The sequence below is a fragment of the Echiichthys vipera genome, assembly GCF_963691815.1.
Source record: "Echiichthys vipera genome assembly, chromosome: 1".
Taxonomy (NCBI): Eukaryota; Metazoa; Chordata; class Actinopteri; order Perciformes; family Trachinidae; genus Echiichthys; species Echiichthys vipera.
Window position 1 is genome coordinate 24223533 of NC_139826.1, and position 25875 is coordinate 24249407.

Here is a 25875-nt window from a genome sequence, read left to right on the forward strand (position 1 = left end):
GTCTCTAAAACATTCAGTACTTCTGTGGAACAAAGCAGCAGAGCAGATCTAACTAGGATCAAGCGACAAGGTCTGCCAAAACATTTTCTCTGGAATAACAAGGAACAGTGAAGGGGGGGGGGGGAAGCTATGGTGCAAACAACTTTAGGATATTGAAGCAGCTAGAATTTGATTTGCTCTTAAACAAACTGAGATTTAAATTGGAATAAGAGACAAATATGCTTCCTAAACATCTCATGCTAGTGTTTCCTGTAGATGAATATACTGTTGAGGGGAGTCTTAGAAGCCCAAATATTATTTATTATTGCCTGCTTTTTCACACAGCGTTATTGATCATGCAATATGTGATGACCCCTGCGCTCTACCAGGTGTGCCTGTTTTGCTCTCTCTCTCTTTTGTGTTACATGATCTGGGTCAACACAGAGGGGGTTGCTATCTTCATGAGTCACACCTGGGCCTGGTGTGGTTCTGGCTATAAATGTGCACCACCTTCCCTCAGACATCTCTTCCCTTATGGGTGCAACTGCAGTCTTTTTTTGTTTGTTACAGACCTTTCCTTAAACGCAGACATGAATGATTACTCACTTCTTTGTTCCTTCTGTTTTTTTAGTAGTGTTCTAAATAAATATGCCTATTTTACATTTACACTTTTTTTGGTTTTGCGAGCTGGGTTGCATTACAGTACATGAAGCATGATTGTATCTGGGCTATTTTTCTTTCAGGTGCATAGCACAGTACGGTACTGGTTGGTAACTGTTTTTTTTGGGTGGGGGGGGGGGGGGGCTGCTTTTCAAGCCTTTTTTATTACAGAGGACAGATATGAAGTGGGTAGAGAGAGAGAGGGAGTCATGCTGCAAAGGGCTGCAGGTCAGAGTCGAACCTGTGGCTGCTGCCTCGAAGTCCTTCAGCCTCTTGGTAACTGGTTGGTAACTTTGTTCTATTATGTTCTATCTCTTTATTAGGATGATGCAGTGCTGCTACTCAACGTGATATCAGCTGATGTTTGTGAAACAACAATGAGATGAGAAGTCAGTGTCTGGAGTTGTATTCAGTGTGTTACGGTGTGGCTGGGATTTGCATCTGAGAAGGGTTAGAATATAAAGATGCAGCAAATAGTCATTTAGTATAAACACAGGACCTTGCAAATATAGTGTTTCCTGTTTTGTTTTTTTGTTAATGACTTTTATATCTACATTTTCATCTCAGGTCACAATTGCAGCAAATGATATAAATATATTCTTCTTTTTCCATGCTGTGTAGCTTTACCACTTTGGATTAAGCTAGCAAACACTATAGCTCCCTGCAACAAAGCTCTGGAGCCTAGTTGTTTGCAAAGCTGTTATGTAAAAACACACTGTCTAGATTATATAGTCTATCTCGGAGTATAGACTGTCTGTCAGGTCCTCTTCACTCGAGTCTTCTCCTTTAAGGCACATGGACCCTCGCCTGTAGTATTGAGGATATAGGTTGGTAACTTGTATGTCAACTTTAATAGAATTTTGTTTTTATTTAACAATCATTCACTGAACAACAAATTAGGGCTGAGCGATATGTTATATTTTGTCAAAACGAGATATAAAAAAAGTAATGTATATCTTTTCTATACCGCTTCTATTGCAATGTTGAAAACTGGGGACAAACTGCTTTTACGTTAATATTTACGTTCGTTTGTCAAGTATTTAATTCACACAGGAATATACAAAAATAGATTTTACCATGTGGTTATGTCATAAAGACTCTTTATTTATTGGATAACCAGAAAACATGCTACGGTATATCGTGATATGTATTGTCCGATACTGGGGTAAAATATTTCGTCTATATCGCCCAGCCCTACAACAAATTTAATTGAATTTATTTCTCTGCTGTTAAATGTCCTGCACTCACCCCAGGTGCTGGCAGTGGAGGCCTCCTGCACAGGGGCAATGTTTTCTGGGTCCCTCATCCTGAATATCCCAGGACAGCAGCTCCAGCAGGTGGTTGGAGGCACCAAAGCAGCGCTCACGCTCAATGGGCTTCGCTGAGCAGACGGGGAAAAGCAGGGCTGAACACACAAACAAAACACACATACATTTTTCCAGAGAATGTAGAGAATCACTATGCAGAGCAAACACAAAACTGTGTGTTGTACTGTACCTTTATGGAAAAGACAGCAGAGGTCGGGGCTGCAGTCAGTCTGGTACTGACAAGTGCTGCCAGCCTCTCCTTTTGTTGCATTTAGACTACACTGACCCCATACACACATCTGTTCACCACAGCACTCCTTATCCTTAGTGCAAGACTGAAAGAACAGAAAAAAATGCTTTTCATTTTTCTACAGCTAAGATTGTGCACAGTCAACTAGCAGCCTTTCTGGAAGAACTTAATATTCTTGAAGTTTTCCAATGCGGACTTAATGTAAATGATGTTTTAATTATGTAATTATGCAAAAATGAGAACATGGAATGTGCTTTCAGTTTCAAGGCTGAAACTCACCAGAGCATTAATGAAATTAATCATTCTCCATGCGTAATGTCTGCTGAAGTCTTTTTTTTTTCTGGTTAAATATAAATGAGATCAGCAGGTCAACTGGTCTCTGATAGCAGTGAGACAAGTTCCTGTTCCTACACACCCTCTATGAATTGTTAATCTTGGGGATTGAGGCGAACTGTGTTCGTCTTATTTACATGCAGAGTTTTTCCAGAGCAGCGGTTTAGACGAGACACAGATCCTGTCCTCTGTGTATTTATTATCTATGTACACTGTACTCTATTGATGGCAAACCGCCAATATCTTTATCCCTTTGCATTGCTTTTTACTCTATGCAGAACAGTTCATCCAATGCAGACACTACAGAATCAGCAGCGATATCGCAGCCTTAAATAAAACCAGACTCATTACTTGTATTCTTTTTGTTCTAGACGTCCTTTGAGAGCGAAAGCAGCGAGGGAAAATAGAGCTCTTATTTAACCTTGACACGTGCTGTTTTTTCATGTGGAGCTCATAGGACAGAGTGTTCACAAACAACACACTCCGGTTACACTTGTGAACACACTGCAATGCAGTCATTGAAACCCCAGCTGGCCGGAAGTGACTGTGTATTTGTTGGAATGTGACAGTGCTTTATGGAGAAAAGTGACCAAAATAGTGCAGGAGCCCATACATGTAGAAAGGTCTTACCATATCGATTGCTTTGCAAGGCAGACACTTGGAGTTGTGCATGTCATAAAGGCAATACCTTCCCTTCCCACAATCCCCATCAGTGTTGCATCCCTAAAAATGAGAGAGAGGAGCAATTACATCTGAGTGCATGTCACCTGTACTGTACTGTCACCCCATGTGCATATCAAGTGAAGGTAAAGACACTTTGAATGTAATACACATGCATGTGTTTTGTCCAGAGTGCAAAAGGAAGAACTAAATAAATCAAAGTTTTAGGGTTGCATAAGCATCTTAGCAGCTAATTGCCCAGGCTTCAAACCTGCCACATATTTATGAAGAAGGAGGCGCCTCCTCCAGTGTTATTTTTACCTCTTGGAACTGGGACACTCTTGTCCCACAGTTACCATGTAAACAGACCTGTCCTTCTATGATGTGTCTAACACCACATTAGTCAGTTGAATCGCTTCTGTCAAATATACAAAGTGACAACATTTTTCCATGTTAAAACTAGACTTGCAATACATCAGAGGTCCTGATCCACAGCATTGTTATTCTGACAAGGAAATTCATGTGTCAAATAAAATAAAAGTTGCTCTTTGAATTAGGTTTTTGTGCGACTAAATTGTGAATAACATTTCAAAACGTGTGCTGTTGCATAGGAGCCACCTTCTGAAGCTTTAATCTTGAAAGTGAATTCCAGTTTACAAGAAGCACGCCATCACTTATTTATTAACAATTTTGTACAGTCATATTTTTTGATAACACAGTCAAAGGATGACTAGAGCTCAGTGAAGACGGTTGCTAACATACCAAGTCAGTGGCTGTGATGCTGCTGCCAGACATTATACAATCTTGAGGCCTTTTCATATTGAGAAATTCAAACTGAGTAGTCAAAGGTCATATGAAAAAAACAAGAGTTTACTCAAAGATGGATTTTACCCCCTGCTGTATATCATTAAAGACCGTAAATGGAATTAACTTACTTGATCAATATTGTTCCCCAGGTCACTTGGCTGGATATCTGTGGTAATGTTGTTTGTCTCCTGTGTGAAGGGTGGGACACATATCTGTTAAGTTTTATTCACAACAAACACTTTCACCTTTGTTTAATGTTCATCAAAAGCTCACCTGTTCTACTGAAGTGTGTACAGACTTGTTATCGATCACTTTATCAGAAGCAGATTCGCTGTGATGACTTGGAGGAAGGTTATTGGGATGAGGGTTGAGACCGACACTCTCGTTGTTCCTCTAAAAGAATTGGAGACATTATTCACATGTAGTTTTCAGGTAAAGAGGTGCATTAAGAAGTCACTCCCATATTCTAGCTCCTTCCACTGCTGCCTTTGCCTCTAAGCTTGTTATACTGTATTTCCCAAGAGATATAGAAGCGTTTTAAAGCTTTCAAAAAGTACCATACCAGCCAAACGGTTATGTTCTGAAGTGAGCACTGAGCAGTGAAATAATGCTATGTCATTTAAAAAGCTGGACTGAGAGGTGTGCAACTGTCTGCTGCCTACTTGGTGAAACGCATCATCGGGCTTTTGCTGCGCATCCTCTGGCAGTTGGTCCACTTCCACAAACATGCGGTCCAGCTCCGTTTGTCCATAAACGGAGTTATCCTGCAGGATGTGACTGATGCCTGACTCCAACACATCAGGGAGGATGCCATTGCAGACTGCCGTGAGAGCCAAAACGAGCAGGGCGCCTTTCATCATCATGCTGCTGCTGCTGCTGCTGCTGCTGCACTCTGAGGGTGTGGCGGTGACGCTGAGAAACACAGAGACATCCCAGCTGATGCGCCTCCGTCACTGAGGGGTCATCACCTCATACACGCACTTATCTACAAAATGCAATCTCCTAAAGCGGATTCATTCTACAAGGTAAATTTCGCAAAAAAAATAAAATAAATAAAAATAAAATCTCGACCAACTTTGAATACCTTCAAAATATAATCCCGGAAATATTTTGGGTCTATCCAAATTATTAATAAAAAGAAAAGTATTTATACAGCTGTGTGTGATCTTTCAATTAATTTATTTATTTACTTTTTATTTTTATTTTTTAACTTGTGTATTTAAGTAGGCTCTTTCTTCTTAAATATATGACTATGCATCATAATAAGATTGTAATATTCATCGAACAAAAAAATACGTTTCAGGAAGTGAACTTTTTTTATTATTTTGTTATTTCTTGAAAAGATTATTTGAAGAGATTAAATTTAAACATTACTTTTCTGATTCTGATTCTGATTCTAAACAATACCAAAAATGTATTTCTAAATGTAGACAATAATAAGATAAATGAAAATGTACAAAGACAGTAAAACATGGAAAAAGGGGAATGAAGAATAACAAAGACAAAAACGGATGGGGTCTGCTAAACTAAGGGAGTAAATCTGAAATCTAATCTAATAGTTGGGTGAACTCACCCTTTGAATTGACTTTTTGTGCTTGTAGTTTCGTAATCTGGCCACAAGATGGCGTCATATGTTTTCGTAGTAAATGTACCTATAATGTGCACACACGTTTTCAGTGTTTTTTCAAAGGTGTGCTGCGCTGACTGCACTTTCTGCTGACACGTTGTAAAATGAATAATGTGTTGACAGACTGCGGTCCGGGGGTCTTTGACGCCCGGCTGCTCTCTAAAGTACAAACTTGAGGAACCACACCTGAAAAGCCAGTGTGTTATCAGAATTACGTTTCCCTGTTGATATTTACTTTTCAGCTATATGTCAGTATTTTTCTGTTAGAGCTTATGCTTATTAAGCTTTTTATCCAGTTTCTTAGATTTGCAATCCACCCGGGTTCAATCCAACCCCATAAATCCAACCTGTTGTGTAGCCTAATAGTCTCCAGGACTCGTAGGTTAACAGACGGCCGGCCATGAACAATGTTTTTGGCACGATTTAAGTCCTCTGGATCCTAAACAGCAGCCACAGTAGCTGGCTGCTCGGGGATGTGTCTGATTTTTACAGCCCCTCCCTCAGACACTGGACTCAGCTGCGCACACAGAAACTGCTGCCTGTCAGGCTGGCTGAGGAGGACCGACACACTTTCATACAACAGTCGTTTGAAGGAAGAAGAGTTTGGACTGGGTTGATATATGAGGTAGGCTAAGCTCTTTCAAAGAAAATACACATTGTAGTTTTTGTGTGTTCCCCTGATCATCAAGTGGTGGTGTGAGGCCGAGACACCCTACAGAAGTGTTGTTTTCCTTATTTGAAAATGTATTCAAGTATGACAACCAGGTAACTGAAAAAGCAGGCTTTCCGTTTATGAATGAACACTGGCATCTACCTTAGTATCAATAAGAAAGATAATAGTGATATGTGTACCGTAAATGTCTGTCTTATTTGTTTGTGGGGAGTTTGGAGTTTGAACACGTGCTGAATAAATCTCGCGTTTTATTGTGATCGCGGTGCGGTGATTGAACTGTGTTGAGAGGAGTCAGACATCTGGGTTTGTCTCTGCTTCCTGATAACAATAAAATGTTATCTTCACTTGCATAACCTGCATTTTTGCATGCTGGTGTTTATGCCATGAATCACATTTCAGCATAAATCACTTTTGAGTGAATGTGTAGCGTATCATTCAAACATGCCTCAAGACAAACCCCATTAAAACTGGATTTACAGCTTTTCTGTAAGTTCAAAGACAGTAAACGGAGTAGAAACGGGTACATCCAGGTTACAGTCATCACGCAATGCTTTATTTTTTGTTATCCCACCATTAACTAAATGCCAGGGCAAGTGAGTGAACCCTTAGGGGTTGTGATGACACAATCTGCATATAAAAAAAAAAAAAGGTGTGGTGTTGACAGGCTGTACTGTCAGGTTACTGAATGGAGCTAAGTGAGTGACAGAAACTGCTACTGTTAATGTTTTCTAGTGGGACTACAAGTTAATTTGCAGATACTGCTACAAACACCAGATCCCTGTTTAAGCAGGGGGGGTGGCCAGATTAAAATTTGGACTAAATGAGAGAGAGAGAAAAAAGCGCCTCTCTTCAACAACATTTTTGTGTGAGCACTTAGTCTGGTATGATTGTTGTGTCTCGGAAGATGATGCATGATTTGTTCAGTAACATTTTTAAGGAGGGTCAGAAGAGTCATGCAAACAGCGGCGGTTCTCCTTCCCACTGCTGTGTGAGCAATCATTTCCTGTGTACTTTACGACTGTTGAAGATACGGCGTACCCTTCTCCATCAAACTGTAAGCTCCAAACTTTATTACAGAGTGACTGCTGTCAAACGTGCTGCTAACATCTAAACAGTGTTCCTACATATCGTATCTCGCCCAGACACTGATGATCCATGGGATTTATACTCTCTGGGGTTAACAACATCTTTATGTATAAACATTCAGCAGCAACCACATTATTTCAGTCTTGCCGGAATTTCCCTCTGAGTTTTTTTAGTCATTCATGTGCTAAAATATGTATGGAAAGACACCGTAAACCTTGTGTTTCTCAGTTAGATAAGTATTCTTTTGGTGAATACCTCATGAAACAGTCTTGTGTTTTTTTTGCCGAAAGGCTTACTGTATGTTCTGCACAGGCTCAATGATTATAGGTTTAACTCTGAATCGTGTTCTCCTTCTTTCAACAAATACAGTAACTTTAGAGCCAAGAGAACAGACATAAAGCTTGAGATCACAAGGTTGTTTATGAGAGCTTGTATGAACAAATGGATTTAATGTCCGGGACTTTGCTGTTACACAGTGAGAAAGAGGTACTATACTTCAGTTGACATTTACAGACAAACTTCCACATTTTTCAAATTGGCCTTTGACTGTTGGCAAAATGTCTGAAAAAGCTCACACTGCTTCAGTAGCTTTCAACTGCAAAATCTTGTGCCAGCCTTTCATTTTTAGTTCGTAATTACCAGCTTGACTGGAGCTTAACTTAACAACAGTGTGTAGAGATAAAAACGGCATTACTGAAAACTACACATGTCCCTGAAACCAAGGCAGGGGACTACATTACCATGATGCTTATGGAACATTAAAAAAATATGGAAACTACCTCATCCTTTACATATCTTAACTCCCCAAAGTATTTCGGACTCACTCCAGTAGGATTGGCACACAAATGTTATGTATGCAAGACTTATACGATCTCACTGCCTTAACGTCACATTATTAGTCAATGGTTTCAGCTCCTTGCATTCAAGTAATGCAAACAAATATGAGACATTATGTAAATATTTTACATTTTAGGTTTAGAACCAACAAATAGTTAAATAGATACATATGAGCAAATAGATTAAACAGTTGAATGAATTAATCAGTGATTGAAAGCCCAAGTGAATGAATAAACAAATCAAAAATACACACGAGTAAAAAAGATGAGGGCGTCATGCTGTGGATAAAAACTATAAACTGTTTCACGCAGCTCAATAAACTGAGTGGAAGCTTGTGCTCATTATTGCCAGGGAGGTGTTGTAAACTTTCTCCTTCCTCTCTCTGCAATATGTTTCCTTCCTTGTTCCACAGCATAAAAATGGACACATGCGTCCAGGAATCAGCCTCACAAAAGAGATAGGAACTTTAAGAGATAGGTGGGGCATGTTGTAAATGACATAACTTCTGCTTATTCTAAACCAAGAGCACACGCAAAGGGATAGTTTGGATTTTTTAAAGTGGGATTATATGAGGTACCGATCCATAGTGAGTGTATTACCTTCAGTAGATGGAGGTTGGCACAGCCCCAGTTTGGGGAGGAAGGTAAGAGTCCTGACCATAGACTGTATAATAAACGGACGTAGCATCTCCGCTGAGGTTTGTTCCCTCAACTCGATCCAATCGTCCTCGCCTATGGGAGTCGCCATCTTGTCAGACTTCAACTTCTCCTCATTTACTCTTACCAAAAAAGGGCATTGATGTGATGTTGGGGGGAGAGAGATAGGTCCATCTGGCTGACGTATACCTCTGAGGCGAAGTGAGGGAAAGTGGCTAGCTATCACTCAAGAGGCCGCGTTCCTAATTATTCATAAACTTTAACCTCCAATAAAATAAGAACTAGCCTGGTACAAAAAAAATCACAGTATGACCTCAACATACAGACTAGAATGTTTTTTGTATCGGGCCTTAAATAGATTTAACTATGTGAAAACGGCCTATTTAACATGGGAGTCATGGAGAAATTGCTCTATTATGAAACCCGCCCCCACTCGACAAGCTGCAATATTTGGCACTTCCATATTGGATCAACCAGGAAATCGCTGTGGTTGGGACTCGGTCCTGACATGGAAGCATTGTTGCGTTGTTTTGATGAAAAGGCCCAGACCAGGATATCGTTGGAGACAATCTCTGTTTATTCTATCCTAAGGAGTACAATAGCAAAAGAAGGGGTGTTGCCTAACCTGATAAAGAGTAAATGATAAAATCCTCAGTCAATCATGTACCGACACTTGAGCCCCTACAAAAATTTAATTACACAGGAATATGTTAGTATAGTATTCCTTAACATTTAAGCTAGTAGGTAAATTTACAGATGTAGATTAACAGAAAGGCTAAATCACCACAATGACGCTTACCTCTAGTACAATACCAAAAGGGGAGAAGTAAAGGCAGGAGACATCATTTAGAGGGGGGGCCCACGGAGTCCTAATTGTTCCACATACACATCTGGAGGCCCCACTTGTCTGAACGATTTACACAGATTAATTTTGCGTAATATATAGGCTAATACTGCTACTGCTATATTCAACGTTCCCCCGGCTCCTCTGGTTCACATGTTGATGTGTCCTTGTGCAAGATGCTGAACCCCCGAATTGCTCCCTGTGCTGTGCATGGGTGTGAATGGAAGTTGCTTTGGATAAAAGAGTCAGCTAAATAAAATGTAATTAAATAGCAATGTACTGCTGTGGATGGGGGCTGGAGCTAAACATATTTTATACACCTATCAATTTGAGTGTATGCTATATTAAGATTATTTTCACCGCTTTACCAAGCTGTCAGACAGCCCTTTTGGACGGGGAACTGTAGCTGTTATATCATCAATGCCCTCCTCATAGCCACCAGACTCCTTCTGACAAAAAACATTTTTTAGTCATTTTACCTTGCACAGCACAGGAATTGCTGGTCTACCGCTGTCTCAATCGGTTAGTTTTTGTTATTGTGTGACTTTAAAACTAACCCTTTAAAACACCAACACGCCAGATTGTGTTGGTAATACACTGACTATGAATAAATAACCTCTTACAACCTTGCTTCGGAAACGGTGTGAGAGAAAGAGGGGGAGACATGCGGAAAAGGGCCTTAGGTCTGAGTCAAACCTGTGGCTGCTGCCTCGAGGACCTTCAGCCTCTTTACATGGGGTCACTGCTCTAACCACTCAGCCACCAGTCCCTGAACTATACCTTTTAAGATTGGAGCCACTGAAAGAGTCTTTGCTGTGGTAAATTTACCCCAGGATATCATTAACCTGTTCCATCTGGTCAGGGACAGGAACACACTAAAAAGGGTTTTTAAACGTCTCTCAGTCATGCCACAGAGGTGGAATTTTACAGACACAGCTCTCCTTCAAGCTTTGATCTGGACCGGAAACTAGACACACTCCACAGGAAGAGTTTGGATGGCAGGCATCTGAAGGATTCTCACGCACTTTGTTGCAGCACTCTGGCCTTTTTGAAAGATAAAATAAGGCATTTAATGTCTTTCTCAGTGCATCACTTTGATTCAGTTTAACTGCCAAAAATAATCGCGGTGTTTCAGCAAGTCAATAGTGTCCAATGTAATATTTAGTCTTGTGATATGCCTTACTCTGTGTTTCTGCAGGCCCTGCTGCAGTTTAACACCCCTGAACCCAGAACACTTGACTGTTATGGATTTGAACTTTGAAAGTCTTTGTTTTCATCTTGTTTACAGAGTCTAGCTCTGTTGATATCTTTTCATGTCATGTGCTTTTTTCTTCTGCAACATGAAGCTTGTCTATTCTGAGCCTGGCTTTACTGATTGTTGGCTTACAGAATCTGCTATTCCTGTTAGGGAGTTATACCACCGACTAAACCTTCACTGTCCCCCCTGTGATATGGATGAATGAAAGATGCTCACTGATCTTTGACCCTCAATGCTGGACTTTTTGCAGCTTGTCTTGGTCTTGTGGTTTATATTTACATTTGTGAAGCTTAAGAGGATCCATGCTTACGTGAATCTGTTTTCTCGTTATCTTTCTCTTTATTTAAGACCGTTGGAGACAGACGCTGTAAATGATAACATATTTACAGATAACTTTAGTCTGTGCTCAGTGTGTCCAGATAAATCATTCTCCAATGGAGCCGTGTGGTGAACACACCTCTTGGGCCAGAAGGGCCTGCAGACAGCAGCCAAAGCTACACAAGCCTGCTCCCGTTTGTGTAAATTAACAGGTTTCTCCTCAGAAGTTGATTGACATTTACTGCATACTGCCAGTGTTTCTACCTAACTCATGTCAGATCTTCTTTTGTTTTGGCACTGCTGCCTGAACACGCAGACAGATTTCAAAGAGCTGAGATAATACTGTGGGGGCCTGGGGGCCTGGTGAAGGGCAGAGCCGGCAGGGCTGAAGTCCATGAGTGGACTGTTTTCTGAGGCACACTGCCTGCTTATCAAGTCTACTGAGGGTTCCTTCCTGGTATTCTTCAGTCCAGTCTGTAATTACTGTTGCTGGCTGACTACACTACAGTATGTGCATTTCCTAGCACTCCCAATGTTTTCCTTGTGTTGTCAGCTTCCTATTGTGCTCTGATAGCCAGAAGCTACGTATGTGCTCTACAAAAACAAATGAAGACTTTGCGTCACTGGTTTGAGACTTGGTTCAATATCTTTACAGTTCTGTCATTGTCAGGGTCATAATGGATGTTAAATAAGACTGGCTATTGCAAGTAGCTCTGCCAAAAACATGGTCACTATTGGGGTAGTAATGAACTGTACATGTAAATGTAGTTATTGAATTATTTTGAGATAAAAATGGCAATAATCTATAGTTATCTGTTGTCAACGAATGCAATGAAAAGACCAGAACCACCCGCAAATTGATCTTACTGACAAGTATCGCTGTTGTGAAGCCAAAGCCAAATATATCCACTCCGCTATTGACCTCCAATGCGTTAAAAACATGGACACTGAGTTTCACTTTGAACTAATATCTGCACCCTCTCTCCATTATTGTTAAATACTCACAAAGGCACCAAATGTGCATTGTGCCTGTTTACGTATTTCTTTCTTTTTTACGTCTAGGTGTAACAGGTACATTTTTCACATACCTAACATTCCCTCTGTATCATACTTGAACCTGATAGCTTGCCATGTCTCTCAGACACACAGAAGTGCTTTTATTATACACTTGTTCGCAGCTCCATCCTATGGATTTGTAATACAGGAAGTATAGTGTAGTATAGTACTTTTCTCATCGGGCAATGTGTCAGAATACATTAAAGTAATTATAGGAATAATAGTAAAATTATACACAAGTGAAGTCAGTTTATTTATATTGCACAGTTGGAAAACAACCCATGGTTAACGAAAGTGCTTTGTATAGTAAAAAAATAGAGATCTTGACAAATCACAATGAAAAAAACACATACTGTAATTACGTACAGTACCAGTCAAAAGTTTGGACACGCTTCCTCATTCACTTGAATGGGAAAGCGTGTCCAAACCTTTGACTGGTACTGTTCTTAAAAAACATAGAAAGAAAACTATCACAATGCTGCAATGCTGTGAACAGGCAAACAACAACATAGGCAACAGCTGAACAGACACCTGAAAAAAAAAATCCATTTCAGTTTAAATGTACGCTTTATTTATAATTTTGTCACTGCTTTACTTTGCCGTCAGAAACACTTTGCTCCAGTTTCCTCTCTCTTTCTTTCAGCCATAGTGCCAGAGAAAAGGGCTACTGGAAAGGAAGAGTGGTGAAAATAGTCTTGATGATAATAATAACATTCTTTAACTAATATTGTGGTTTAAAGGTGGGCTTTTTTTTTTTAAAGGTGAGTAAAGTAGGCGTCCATAGCAGCTTCAGTGTTAGTACTCCTGTCTGCTTCTCCAAACTGGCAGCATGCAAACTGGTAAGGTAATACAGTAATTGGGAGATAGAGCTGATTAAATTGTTAAATAAAACTTACAAACCACATACTGTATATCACTGTAAAACTGTTGATATAGAAATTAATCACCGGCATTCACCTTCTGAACTAGCTGCAGTCGGTTTCACTCAATCAGACAGGGTGTGTGTGTGTGTGTGTGTGTGTGTGTGTGTGTGTGTGTGTGTGTGTGTGTGTGTGTGTGTGTGTGTGTGTGTGTGTGTGTGTGTGTGTGTGTGTGTGTGTGTGTGTGTGTGTGTGTGTGTGTGTGTGTGTGTGTGTGTGTGTGTGTGTGTGTGTGTGTGTGTGTGTGTGTGTGTGTGTGTGTGTGTGTGTGTGTGTGTGTGTGTGTGTGTGTGTGTGTGTGTGTGTGTGTGTGTGTGTGTGTGTGTGTATTTTTACAGCCTTTCTGTGGGTTCGTTCTGTCTGCCCACAAGTGACTTTCCATTCTGTCAGACTGAGATGGTGAAGTCATTGGACTGTCTGAGACAATGCAGTTTGAGTGTTTGAGCATTCACTTTACCATGAAGACAGTAAGTGGTACCTTTTCATTAGTCCTCGCAGACTCGCACAACAGATGGTTCCAATAGTTGTGCCTTTTTTTTACCACTTTACTTGGAATGAAACGTGAAATAAGGGCAGTCAACATGTCTTTATTTGAAATTTCCACTAAAAGTTTGAGAAATTTTTCAATACTGGCCAAAATCTAGCATAAAATTATGTTGTCATAAAATCATTAGCTGTTCTTTTGAAAAAACAGCCAACAATAGCCGCTTTGAAAATGTAAATTTGCTTTTGCACAATACATTTACATCTCACTGCCTCAAACCAACTCAACTCCACATACCACATGCTAGAATACACAGCAATTTTCCCATCACAGTCTGCTGCCATGCATGAAAGATTAAAGCACCTGCATCATATATCATGCCGGTCTCCGTCATCGCTCATCACTCATCGACAAAAAACTATGGAGGTGGTCCTGTGACTCTTTGGCTGGTGGAGCCAGTGAGAAGGCTAGCTGAGTGTTGGACTCATGCTGATGGAGCAGTTCAGGGCTCTTTCATGCACGTGGCAAAGGAATGTCCGCTCTCTGGGTTTGAGGATGAATGTCTGCTGTGGAAGGCCTCGGGGGTCCACAGTGTCTACCCACACAAAGGCTTTTTTCAAAGATACAAAGGTGTATAAAGTGGACTGGAGGTCACCTGGGTGTACAGTCCTTCTACGGGCTGATTAGTGTTACTTTCCCTGCCTGAATCTTTCTCTGAAAACAGGATGCAAATACACAGCCAAACAGGATATTGTGCAAATTAATATGTTTCTTTTAGCATGAGGACAAATGTTGTTGCTGTAGGAGAAACATTCAAAACCCCGCCACATTCAAATCACAATCAAACATGTCGTGACCCAAGATGGAATGGTCATGGACTATAGTGACTAACTTTTGTATTGCGTTGGTGTATTGTCCCTGGATAAAGCTCTTTATAAACAGTTTCATTGCACACACACTACCACCTGAGGCCCTGGGGCAGGGTTGATAGTAATAGTGGATGACTGTGGTGGGGGCTGTTAGTGTCCTGCACAACAAGCCTGACTTCTCTGTTTTAACCCTGCCCATCCCGCTTCACGGGACATTAAAATATCAAAGGCGGACTTCTCCCAAAACTCACAGAAGCTGTGGTCTCCACCCAAGTGAGCACACATGCATGCTTAATGCAGAAAATTTCCCCATTTTACTTTGATGTCGAAGTTCTGGCACAGATTTTACTGGCTTATTTTTTAAAATGCTTGATAGTTGATTGGAAGAAAGCGAAAACATTGTATTTCATTCTTTCATTTCACTTCTTTTCTGACACAAGTGTTTGTTTTAGTAACTGTCTTTCACATGCAAGCTCATATGTAAGCACTGAACACACAAACTTAAGTCGAAGGTGAACTATTAAACACGCACACACAATCAGATCAATCTGCGTTGGCGTGGGCTTCAATTACAATTGGTTTCAAAGACCTCTGTTTTTACTGCTGAAAACATTGTCTGGTTTTCAGCTGGAATGAAAAATACCACAGGACAAATAGTTTTCCGGTCTACTCATCCATGGTCAGCACTGTGCACCAGGAAAGACAACTTTGCATTCCTTGCAAGTTGCAATAAGGAAACCACTTTGTACCCATTTTGAAGACAGTATATACTTATAGAGGATTTAATCAAACAAAATACATATATTACCTAAAATTCAAGATTCTATTACAGATATGCAGAGATATGCAGCTTAAATCCAATCAAATGCTGTAGTTTTAGCAAAGTCCCGATATCTTGTACAATATGATATAGTTTTGATTATTTGTCCATGGTGGATACCTCATGATGAAGCTTTGCTGGTCTTGTTCTGTCTAAAGCTATCACTGAACCCTAAAGCCGTTGAAAAGTTTGCTTCTCTGTTGTATCAAGAACCCCAAATAACTTCTTTTTATAGGCTCACAGGGTTATTCCTCTATAAAGCACAAGTCATGAATATGCTCGACAGCTGTCTGATGATAACAGACTAGCTCATGTTACCTTCTTGCATGATTTTTTTCACCAGTATTTATCTCACAGCCTACTTGAAATGTTACCATGTCAGGGTGTAAACTGACTGCATGCTGACTTCGATAGGGACTCTAAATGAGGACTTGTACTGAGCACTCTCCTGATAATTCGGTGATGTAAGCTTGAGTCACAGAGATGATAAGATACAGCTGTGTTTTCAGTGTAATTGCTTTAACATTGTAATCTATAAATAAAACCTTTTAAATGAAATATTGAAGCATGTCCATTTTATCTGGCTTAATAGAATGGTAATAGAAAGTGGAAAAACATCAGTTGCTTAAAGCCGTCTGTGAGAGACTTTCTGCCATGAGATGACATCAGACTCTTATGTGTCTTGCCTCCACAGACTGGGCATGACGATGCGGGCCAAGCTGAGGGTGTAGCCACATCTGGTAGAGACTGCTGAAGTAAGCAGGAGCCTCAGCACACCAAACTATACACTTCAGCGAGGAAGATGGGCGAAACAGAGGAGGAGAGGGATAATGAAGGGAAGCTGTTTGAGAACTTCGTCCAGGCCTCCACCTGTAAGGGAGCCCTTCAGGCCTTCAACGTCCTGTGTAGGAGATTGGACCTCGACCCTGCGGACAATGACACCTTCTACAGCAGTCTAAAGGCGAAGGTCACCTCCTGGAAGGCCAAAGCACTATGGAGTAAGCTAGACAAGAGGGTGTCCCACAAGGAGTACAAGAAAGGCCAAGCCTGTGTGGGCACCAAGGTAAGGTTAATGATGTCTATGTAAAGCTCTTCATCACATTCCAAAAATACATGTAAATTATGCATGGTTTTTGTAACTGCTGGCCATTTTCCAAAGTATACTATACATTTTTAGATTAGATTTTCATACTTTCCAGCCAGGCATTGTTTTCTTTTTTGATTTGGTAATAAAGTATTTTTTAGCATGGTGTTGAATAGGTGATTTATTTCACTTCACATGGACTAAATCTGCACTGTATGTCATTTTTTTTAAAGAATATTTTTGTGTGGTCATATTTTTAAAAACTCTCCTTAGTGTTGCATTCAAGGATCCTCCACTATCCCAGACTTTGGAGTTGACTGGCAAACAGCAGTCATTTTAATAAAAGAGAGAACAATGAACATCATCCTTTTTACAATTACACTTAAACTAAAATTTTGACTATTTAATACATCTTTGGAAAACACTCCTATCGTAGCTGAGAAACTCAAACTAACATAATGAAAAAAAAGACTAAACGTGTTACACGGTTCTTGCAGTCAGTGCGGTGCGGACGGGGGGCATGGTCCCCATGAACATCTAGTCATTCATACTGATTGTGACTGACTGTGGGACCCTGACTGACTGTGGGACCCCTTACAAAAATCTTCACGGCTCTCTACTCGGACCCTCCGTGCACAGTTGCCCGGGCCAAAATTGCGCAATATCCACAGTCTGCACCATGCCAAACAAGCTGATGCAAGATGCAAGAATTTCATTACGTGCTGAAAGCTAAAAATATGTTGTACTACTTTGGAGAACAGTCGGCACAAAAAAAGGGTGGTCCTTTTTAAAGCCTGAAATCATGGGCCTGTCTATCCTAAAAAGATCTAAAAACATCATACGTTTTGTTAATACTTGTACTAAGTACAAAGTTGATGTAGATTTAGGAAGTGTCTTAGTGACCTCACCTCGGATGGCTCATTTTTGTTTCAAACAATCAGCGCTCTTTACACAACAGTACATAACACAGCAGAGTGCTGTAGCTTCTACCTGCCCAGACACAGACCCTCAACACCAGTAACACTCAATGTTTCACTGCAACAACTCCCAACTTACAGGACAGGAAATTAAAGAGATATATATTGCTTTGCAGTGATTCTGTCCCTCTCAGACAGGTGCTACATAACAAAGCTGTACTGAATGAAACACAAACATGCAACATTATATCATAAACAAATGCTTCACTGAGCCATCAGTGTACCACCATATGTATGTTTTTTAGACGTAAAAACAGTTAGAAAAAATGCTATAAATCTCAGCTAAGAAACATACACACATCAATTATAAGCAACAGATGTTCCCATAATCAACTGAAACATGACACAGAATATCATAAAGACAGGATGAAGAAAAAAAAACATTGATAGCAGTGTACTGCTTCATCTAACTCTGCAGCCAAATCACACAACCAGACAATCATATTCAGAGAGAAAATTACACACAAAAGACACATTCCTGAAACACGTAAGAAGAGCTATTCTTGAATTAAATTATGAAACAATGGCTTCGATGAGGACAAAGAAATTGTGTTGGGGTGTTTGACTGGGGGAGGGGGGCACTTGGCAGTAAAGGGGATGAGGGAAAGTAGGAAAACCTGGAGGAGTGTGATTACCTTTCGGGCATCAGCTGCCTCCAGCTTGAAAGAGTGTTTTTCATTGCGCAGAGAAACAGACAGCATCACTCAGCAGCTATGATTATTTGGCCTGGTTGTTCTGCGGGTGTGCTCTGCTCTTTGTATGCTTTTCCTAAAAGGAGCCAACCCCAGATTGTTATTAAAACATGCTTTAAATGCTTCAGTGTGAGCTCAGTTTTACAGGTTCTGTCGGATTTAAAGCCAACACCAAAATGGGTAAGAAGAAAAAAGTAAACGTTTAAAGAAAGTGTGATTCTCCTAAACTCCTTAGCCAAGAGTATGAGGTCAGATTTTGTAATTCGGACAATCGACAGGGTTGTGTTATAAAAAAAAAGTGGTATACTACTTCTGATTTAGTGGTAAAAGTAGTACACCAGATATACAAACAGTGGATTGTGTACATTATTTAAACACTAACTTATTGTGAATTTATGAGAGTGCCTTTTTCTTTTAAAAGCCAGAGATGAAATAAGTTGCTTCAATATGAAGTCTGTTTTAATCACTCACAGGACAGGCAATCTGCTCTCACTTGATCTCTAATTTCTCCTCTCCCTGGGAGAATCACAAGGTGACAACTCGTGGTTTTATGGCAACTCAGCTTTTTAAACGTGACAGATGTGATATCACTCGACGCCTCGTCTTCATATCCCCGCTGTAGCAGCAATCTTTAAAGGATGTGATGTCATCTATGTTTTACGGCCTGACACAGCTGGCAGCTGTGACAATGACACATAACCACAGTGTGTTTGTTCCTCATAAAGTTTCACTGTGCACAAAGAAACTGAAAATGTATCTTTTTTTCCTTTTTTAATCTATGATGTGATGTTATGAATCATTCTTCATCAGAGCTCTGTGACACAGTGCTTATTTAACTCTGAGAACAGAAAAAGTGCATACACTTGTCCTGTGTACTGGTACCTGGTACTGGTTGGGTAGAAGTTGCTGGTCATTTTTTTCGGTTTGCCATTTGTAGATAGACCAAAAAGTTAATTTGGCCCCTGCAGCTCTAGTGTCCTAACATTGAAATCAAGATGATGATGTGGAAGAAAAAAGAGATCCTAGTTAGTCACCATCTGCTTAGACAAAAACGTAAACATCGATGCTCTTACTGACAGATAGGGTTCATTAACAAGGCGAGAGACAAATGCAACCAGGGCGAGGTGGAGCTGGGATGAGAGCGAGGTCACAAGTGGGAAGCTGAAAGGAAGCGTGTTTGTGCTGACTCAACAGATGTGGAGCAAACTGTCAGGAAAGGCCTCATATCTGAATATATCAGCGAATGGAAACGGGCTAAAACAAACAGCCTGTTACTGCTAACGGCTGATAGGCAAACGAAAACAGTTACTCGAGTTTAGATAAAATTGTGCACATTTGTGACCGTACATCTGAATAAACTGAGTCTGTACTGTGCACATAAATGACATTTTCAGCGTCCTGCCATCCCTGTCTCTGAATGTGTAAATACACTAACTCACCCTTTGTTGAGAGAAGCCAGCAGGTAGACATGTCCAGGCAGCTCTTCCACCACCTTTGTGTGTGTGCTTCACACCTGAGAATACCTCATCCTGATAACCTCAGGCAACACTTGATGACACACTGTGTTTCTCATTACCTGCACCCCCTGTGAAGCCACCCCAAAGTTTAACCACACACTCACAGATGGAGAGAACATTCAATGACTCAAGCCCTAATCATCTTGTTTTTGGTGCGGGAGCAGAGAGCCATTTAAGGCACAATTTGGGATTTTGGTCTGCTGGCACTAGGAGCTCTGTAAACTGCATCCAGTCTGATTGTCTCACAGAACTGATCCCTCTCCTCACTTTGTGTTATCCTGTTGGTGGACACACAGGATGGCAAGAAGTGAGTCCCCCTGTTCAGATATGTTGCGAACCCCCTGTCTGCGTGCTGGTGGGATTTAGGGGTTGGTGGCAGAGTGGGAGCTCTTTGTGCTGCTAGTTGGGAGGGTGAAAGAAAAGAGATTTTCAGCGGTAATTTGCTGAGGCTATCGAGACAGGAGACTGTCCACCTTGTTGAGCACGGCAGGGGCAACTTTCAGAAGTAGTTTGGTACTGGATTAAACATCACAGGAATAAAGAGACACACATCTCTCTACACAATTCTCTATAATGCCTCTTAACATGTTTAGAAGGAAAGACGATAGTTTGCCAGCACCCATGCGTCACTTCTTTCATCTATCATTCGAGAGGATGATGTCATGTTTGAGCCGCACATTCTCAGACAAACGCTGTAACCCCATGCATGACTTCATGCATTTTTGAGTGAGGCTGATAGCACCTTATGTGGGCCCAAAGGTTAAAATGGATGGAGTTGATGGGAGAGGTTTTTTGCAAACATTCCTCTTGGCAATTTCTATAATGCAATGCTTCAGGTGTGTGTAAACCCTCTATGTTTTACTAACAATCCTTAGACACACATAGTGGCCTGAAGAAGTCATCTCAAGTTTGGAAAGGTCCTCAGAGTCATTGTCTGTCCTGCTGAAGTGTCCTTGAGTTAGACACTCAGCCGTTAAATGCTCCAGTGGTGCAGTAGAGTGCTGCTTCCTGTCATGATCTATGTAGATGGTATAATGCTCCCTGGTATGTTAATAAACAAGTAGGATGTAAGCCATATTTCATCTCAGCCTCTTCTGTAGGAAAAGTGTCAGCTGTCTGTGATTACAGATGTCTTCATGATGTACCTCATCAATCTGTCATTTTCTCTTATTCAGTGCCTCATCATTGGAGGAGGCCCCTGTGGCCTGCGGACAGCCATTGAACTCGCTTTGATGGGTGCCAAAGTGGTGGTGATCGAGAAGAGAGACTCCTTCTCGAGAAACAACGTGCTGCACCTTTGGCCCTATACCATTCATGACCTGCGGAGCCTCGGGGCCAAAAAGTTTTATGGCAAATTCTGTGCCGGGGCCATAGACCACATCAGTGAGTATCTGATAGAAATTAACAAATGCCTCCGGTTTTTGCTATTCATTGACCTGTGATCATATATTATTAGCCTTTCTGAACTCTGCTCTTCACCTTTAGGATGTAGCTTATTGGACACTAAAATTCTCCAGTATATTCAGTATTAGCGTTAAATATTATGGGCTTACATCACTTTCTTGCATCTGCTCTTAGCTTTTATCCTATTTTATTATGCAACCTTATTTGTTATAGAGTGCTGAAAAAATGAGTACTAAAACCCGTACATTTTTGCACTTCTCTCGTCTCAAAGTTAATTCGTTTTACGAATTTACGTTTCGTTCTATGACAAAAAATGTGTCCGTAAATACACCAGGGTAACGCCAACTTCTCACCCTTGCAGCACTCTATTGTATATTTGGCTTTTTGTCAAATGTTACAGTTTCCCTGTAAATAGCCTAACATTTTGAGAGAACTTTCTGCCAATACTGTTAAACATTATGTTCTGTATCTTCTTTAATCAACCAGTATGAAATTGAAATGAATGTATGATTGTATTTCTGTGCAACATTGTTAACTTCTTCTTTTTGTATGTATTTCCTGTACAATTGTTGCTGGTTGTTTCCTAAACCATTTTAAAGAGAGGAAAACAGACGAAGAAAGAAATTTGTATATATTTCTAGAAAATCAATAGTTTAGTTTGATTACCCTGTTTTTTATCCGAGTATCACATGAGCATTGATCCGTTTTTTCTTTCCAACAACAAGAGGAGAAGCCTTTAGCAAAGATGCAGCATAGTCATGGGATTCAGGCCTTGCTCTCAACAGTGTCAAAACAATATAACGCAAAACCTAAAGCCTGGCAGTGTTTTACGTCTGTATGCAAACACTGATGTGTGTGTGTGTATGTGTCTAATAGGCATTCAGAAGCTGCAGCTGGTCCTAATGAAGGTCGCCCTGATTGTTGCAGTGGAGTTTCACGTCAATGTGGAGTTTGTCAACCTGTTGGAACCTCCAGAGGATCAGGAAAATGAAGGTGTCCATTCACACATCCAAACAATAGATTAACAGTGCTGCAATACGCACCTACTGACAGTTGTTTTATGATCTTTGGGAAGATGAGAAGGTTTAAGCAGCTTGGAAACAGTCCAACCGGGACGTGAAGTTGAATGACGATGAGACATCTAATTATGTGTAGAGCTAGATATAGACATCAGGCGGTTCAGTCTGTTAGACCGATACTGCATAGATTACTGGAGGATCTGGAGGCTGGCAGTCTGCTTCAAGGCTGGTCAGTCAGCAAGGGACTTCTCATCCTGCAGTATTTAATTTCCTTGACAGCCACCAATAAACAGGAAACAAACATTGGCACCTATTTAGTTTTTTCATATTTACATGAGGTTGTCGGAGGTCAAGTATATTGCTTGACCTCTCAGTTAGTGCTTAAATGTATGGCTGCTATACTGTACTATGCACCTGCCTACTGTATCACATCAATGCCAGTGAATGAACAGTGTTCCCTTTGTTTAAAGGGAATATCGTTTACTCTGTCATGATATTTTTCTGACATTCAGCACTTCATATTGGACTATTAGACTCTAAAATAACTAACACAGCTGTTGTCAGGTGATGTGTCTTCAGCTGTAATATCTATACTCTGATAACAACGAGAGCCTTGCCTAAATTTAGACACAAACTTATCCCTCCTCTTCTGCAGTGACTAACTTAGCTGTGCCCTTGACTTCATGGAATGCATTTTCCACATGGTGATATTGCACAACAAGCCGTTACTGTGCCGGTGTCGCACACACCCACACTGCATACTTCAAACGGCTAATAATAAATCTGAAACAATGTTTGCAGAACCAGATCTAGTGGACTTTCATGAAGCATTCCTTGTTAAACATGACATGAAAAGCCATTTTTTCCCCCAATTATTTCCCCCCGTTTTTCATCAGCTGCCGTTTTTTGTGCTGTGTGCTGATTGTTCTGTGGAGTACAGCACAAAGGGAATAATCCTAGGATTTATATTATGTGTCTTACCCTTTTCTCTGTCTTTGGTTCCATCTCTCAGGGCTTGGGTGGAGGGCTGCAATCCGACCTGCTGATCACCCCGTGGCTAACTTTGAGTTTGATGTTGTGGTGGGGGCTGACGGACGCAGGAATACTCTGGAAGGTGAAAAGACAGCAAACAAAAGGGGTCAACAGTATAGATGCCTCAAGGATGTACATCACTTTGTACACAAAGTACGATATAAAGTTACTTGTATCTGATCAAGGAATGAACTTTCTGGGACCCAAATGTATATTTTCTCACAAGCAACATTCAAAGCACAGGGTTGGAGCCTATTATCACTCTCAAATTCATGTTTCTTTTCTCCTTAGTCCTCTGTGGCCGGTTTAATTTTCGGGTTGTCCGTCTGTCCCTCTGTACGACTCTTGTGAAAGCGATATCTCAAGAACACATGAAGGAAATGTCTTCAAATATGCTAGATTTCAGGGTCACTGTGACCTCACAAAACGCGTTGATCATTAATCAAGAATTCCTACGCTAATTTTGAAATTTCACACAAATGTTTAATAGGAGAAAATGTAAAAAAAGTAAAAAGTGCTGACATTTTATATCCAAAAGGTCAAAGGTCAACATCACTGTGACATCATTGTGTTTATGTCTATTATTCAACCCCATAACTCAGGAACAGAAGGGGATACATTTGACTGCTAGCTATGTAAATATCTAATGTTATCAAAGTAAAATATAAATACATTATGCATCTATAACTGCCATTAAAGTTCAACATTTCCAAATGTGGCCGCGCCTATTAGGAGACCAGAAATGTATACCATTTTATTCCATTGCCGCAGCTTGAGGTGCGCTATTTTCAGTTATAGAGAATGTTTGTAAACACTGAAAGTATCAAAACACTCAATCCACAGAAAAAAAGCACACAGCCTGTATTCAGAAAACTGTGCCTTTAAACCAGCCGTTGGACTTCCGCACAGTTGTGATGTAACAACGGGACAATACATAGGTAGAAAGTGCAGCTATAGCGCTGTTACATTTATTCCCCGGTTGCAATTACAATGCGGAGATGCGGAGAATTTTGATGCAGTGACCAAAACACTGACCAATCAGAAGAGACTGGGCTTTTTTCATGAGGGGGGCTTAAAGAGACAGGCGCTAAAACAGAGTATTTCAGACAAAAAGCGAATGCAGGTATATCCAGGCTGACAGTGTGAGAAAAAAATCATCTTTTTTGAACATTAAAGCATATAAACGTGTTCTAGTAGAAACCCAAAATACAAGTATGAACCTGAAAATGAGCATAAATTGGGACCTAAAGAGTCAGTTAAGAAACTCACACAATGCAAATATTTTATTTCAACTCTTCAGTTATATAGTGTATGAGATTATATTTGTAATTAACAAGGCTGTCCATGTTCAAGTGTTTGCATTATTGTGAAAATCTCTGTAGCATCACTTTGAACAAGAAGTCACGTTAATAAAACCCAGCACACCTTCTGTTTACTCAGTAGTGTTTCTGCACCCACACTTTGGATGACTTACACTGCACTACTTTTTGTTGTGAAGCTATAAATGAAACTCACCTTTTGTTAACTTAAACTTGTATGACGCCATTCTAGAGAGAAAGGTCGGTCATTGAAATGCTGTACATAAATAGAGCAGAGCTTGGGCTTTGTGCAGCAGCAGATGCATTCAGGCTGGACTCTTTCCATCTCTCTGTCTTACTGTTTCGGCCTCTCCTAAAAAATTCATCATCTCACAACCAATTCGCATGAGATCAGATGCTTTTTCCTAAAAAGGGCATTTTTGGGCAGGACAAGATGTTTAGCTCATTCTTCAATTATGATAAAGCCCGGGGGGAATGATTTTTCCCTGCAGTCAGCCTGCTTTTGAGCTGCTTTCGTGGCCTAGCTACGGCAACACAGAGTTAAATACAATCAGATCTGCACTGCAGTGAAGAGACCTGTTATTTTTAACAGTTACAGGATGGAGGAATTGTCTCACAAGTTCAGAAGTTTTACTAGCCCCTAGAAAGTACTTTCACTGTCTCATACTACACATTGTAGTAAGCAACCAATCCATTTTCTTGTCCTTACTGCACTTACAGTTTAAGAATTAGTGACATTTCTGGTCAGTTCTTGCTGGTTTGAGAAGGTAATTAGAAAATCTACCAGTAAACTGTTGAACCTTAGTGTTAGTCTATTTGATGTTCGGGTTTCTATTTATTTGTTCTGGTCATAGAAAGTTAACGTTGAGAGAATCTTTGAAAAAATTGTTTCTTGTGTCCCGGATATGTGTCAATATAGGTATCAGCAAATGCAAATATGTTTAAAAAAACCACATTTAACTTAAATAATCTATGCTCAACAAATCTTCCTGGTTAAATAAGTAATCAAGCCTATTAATATTGCATGTTTTGAGTGTCTGCATGTGTGCATGTTTGTAATCGTGTTATTATTAATGCGTAACGTGCAATGAAGTATGAAGGTATGAATAAAAAATTGTTTTTAACAAACCATAAAGTAAATTCTAAATAAAATGAAAGACTGTTGTATGACATGAAAGTTTCACAAATGGCCCTCTACTGCTAAACCATTCTGAAGGTTAATTAAGCAAAATGCATTTAACTTTGATGATACTTCTTAAAATCTGTGGCTTTTGCTCCCTTGACAACATCATTTCTCACCTTGGGAGGTCGCCTCTTATCGTAAAATAACTGATTTGTAATTATGCTGTAAGACTAGATTTCCTTTGGTTTTAACAGACGAGCAGAT

At 40.3% G+C, this 25875-nt stretch overlaps 2 protein-coding genes across 7 annotated transcripts in view; one reads left to right on the forward strand and one right to left on the reverse strand.

Moving 5' to 3' along the window:
• Positions 1 to 168: 168 nt before the first annotated feature.
• dkk3a (dickkopf WNT signaling pathway inhibitor 3a) lies at positions 169 to 11691 on the reverse strand (the record flags this gene model as incomplete). The annotated part of the gene is made up of 8 exons (XM_083920278.1): positions 169 to 1446; positions 1888 to 2044; positions 2137 to 2281; positions 3160 to 3252; positions 4125 to 4184; positions 4270 to 4389; positions 4659 to 4908; positions 11639 to 11691. The coding sequence occupies 8 exons, from the start codon at positions 11689 to 11691 to the stop codon at positions 1359 to 1361; spliced, it is 966 nt and encodes a 321-aa protein (XP_083776404.1). The 3' UTR covers positions 169 to 1358.
• The window catches only part of mical2a (microtubule associated monooxygenase, calponin and LIM domain containing 2a), a 67898-nt gene continuing 48004 nt past the window's right edge, over positions 5982 to 25875 (forward strand). For 3 of the 6 annotated variants that reach the window (XM_083913577.1, XM_083913578.1, XM_083913581.1), the window contains exons 1-5: positions 5982 to 6248; positions 16139 to 16507; positions 20890 to 21097; positions 21995 to 22111; positions 23150 to 23251. In XM_083913577.1, coding sequence (XP_083769703.1) covers positions 16247 to 16507; positions 20890 to 21097; positions 21995 to 22111; positions 23150 to 23251 — 688 coding nt within the window. In that variant the 5' untranslated portion in view covers positions 5982 to 6248; positions 16139 to 16246. The remainder of the gene's footprint in view (positions 6249 to 16138; positions 16508 to 20889; positions 21098 to 21994; positions 22112 to 23149; positions 23252 to 25875) is intronic. The other 3 variants (XR_014593196.1, XM_083913579.1, XM_083913580.1) reach the window with 1 other exon arrangement.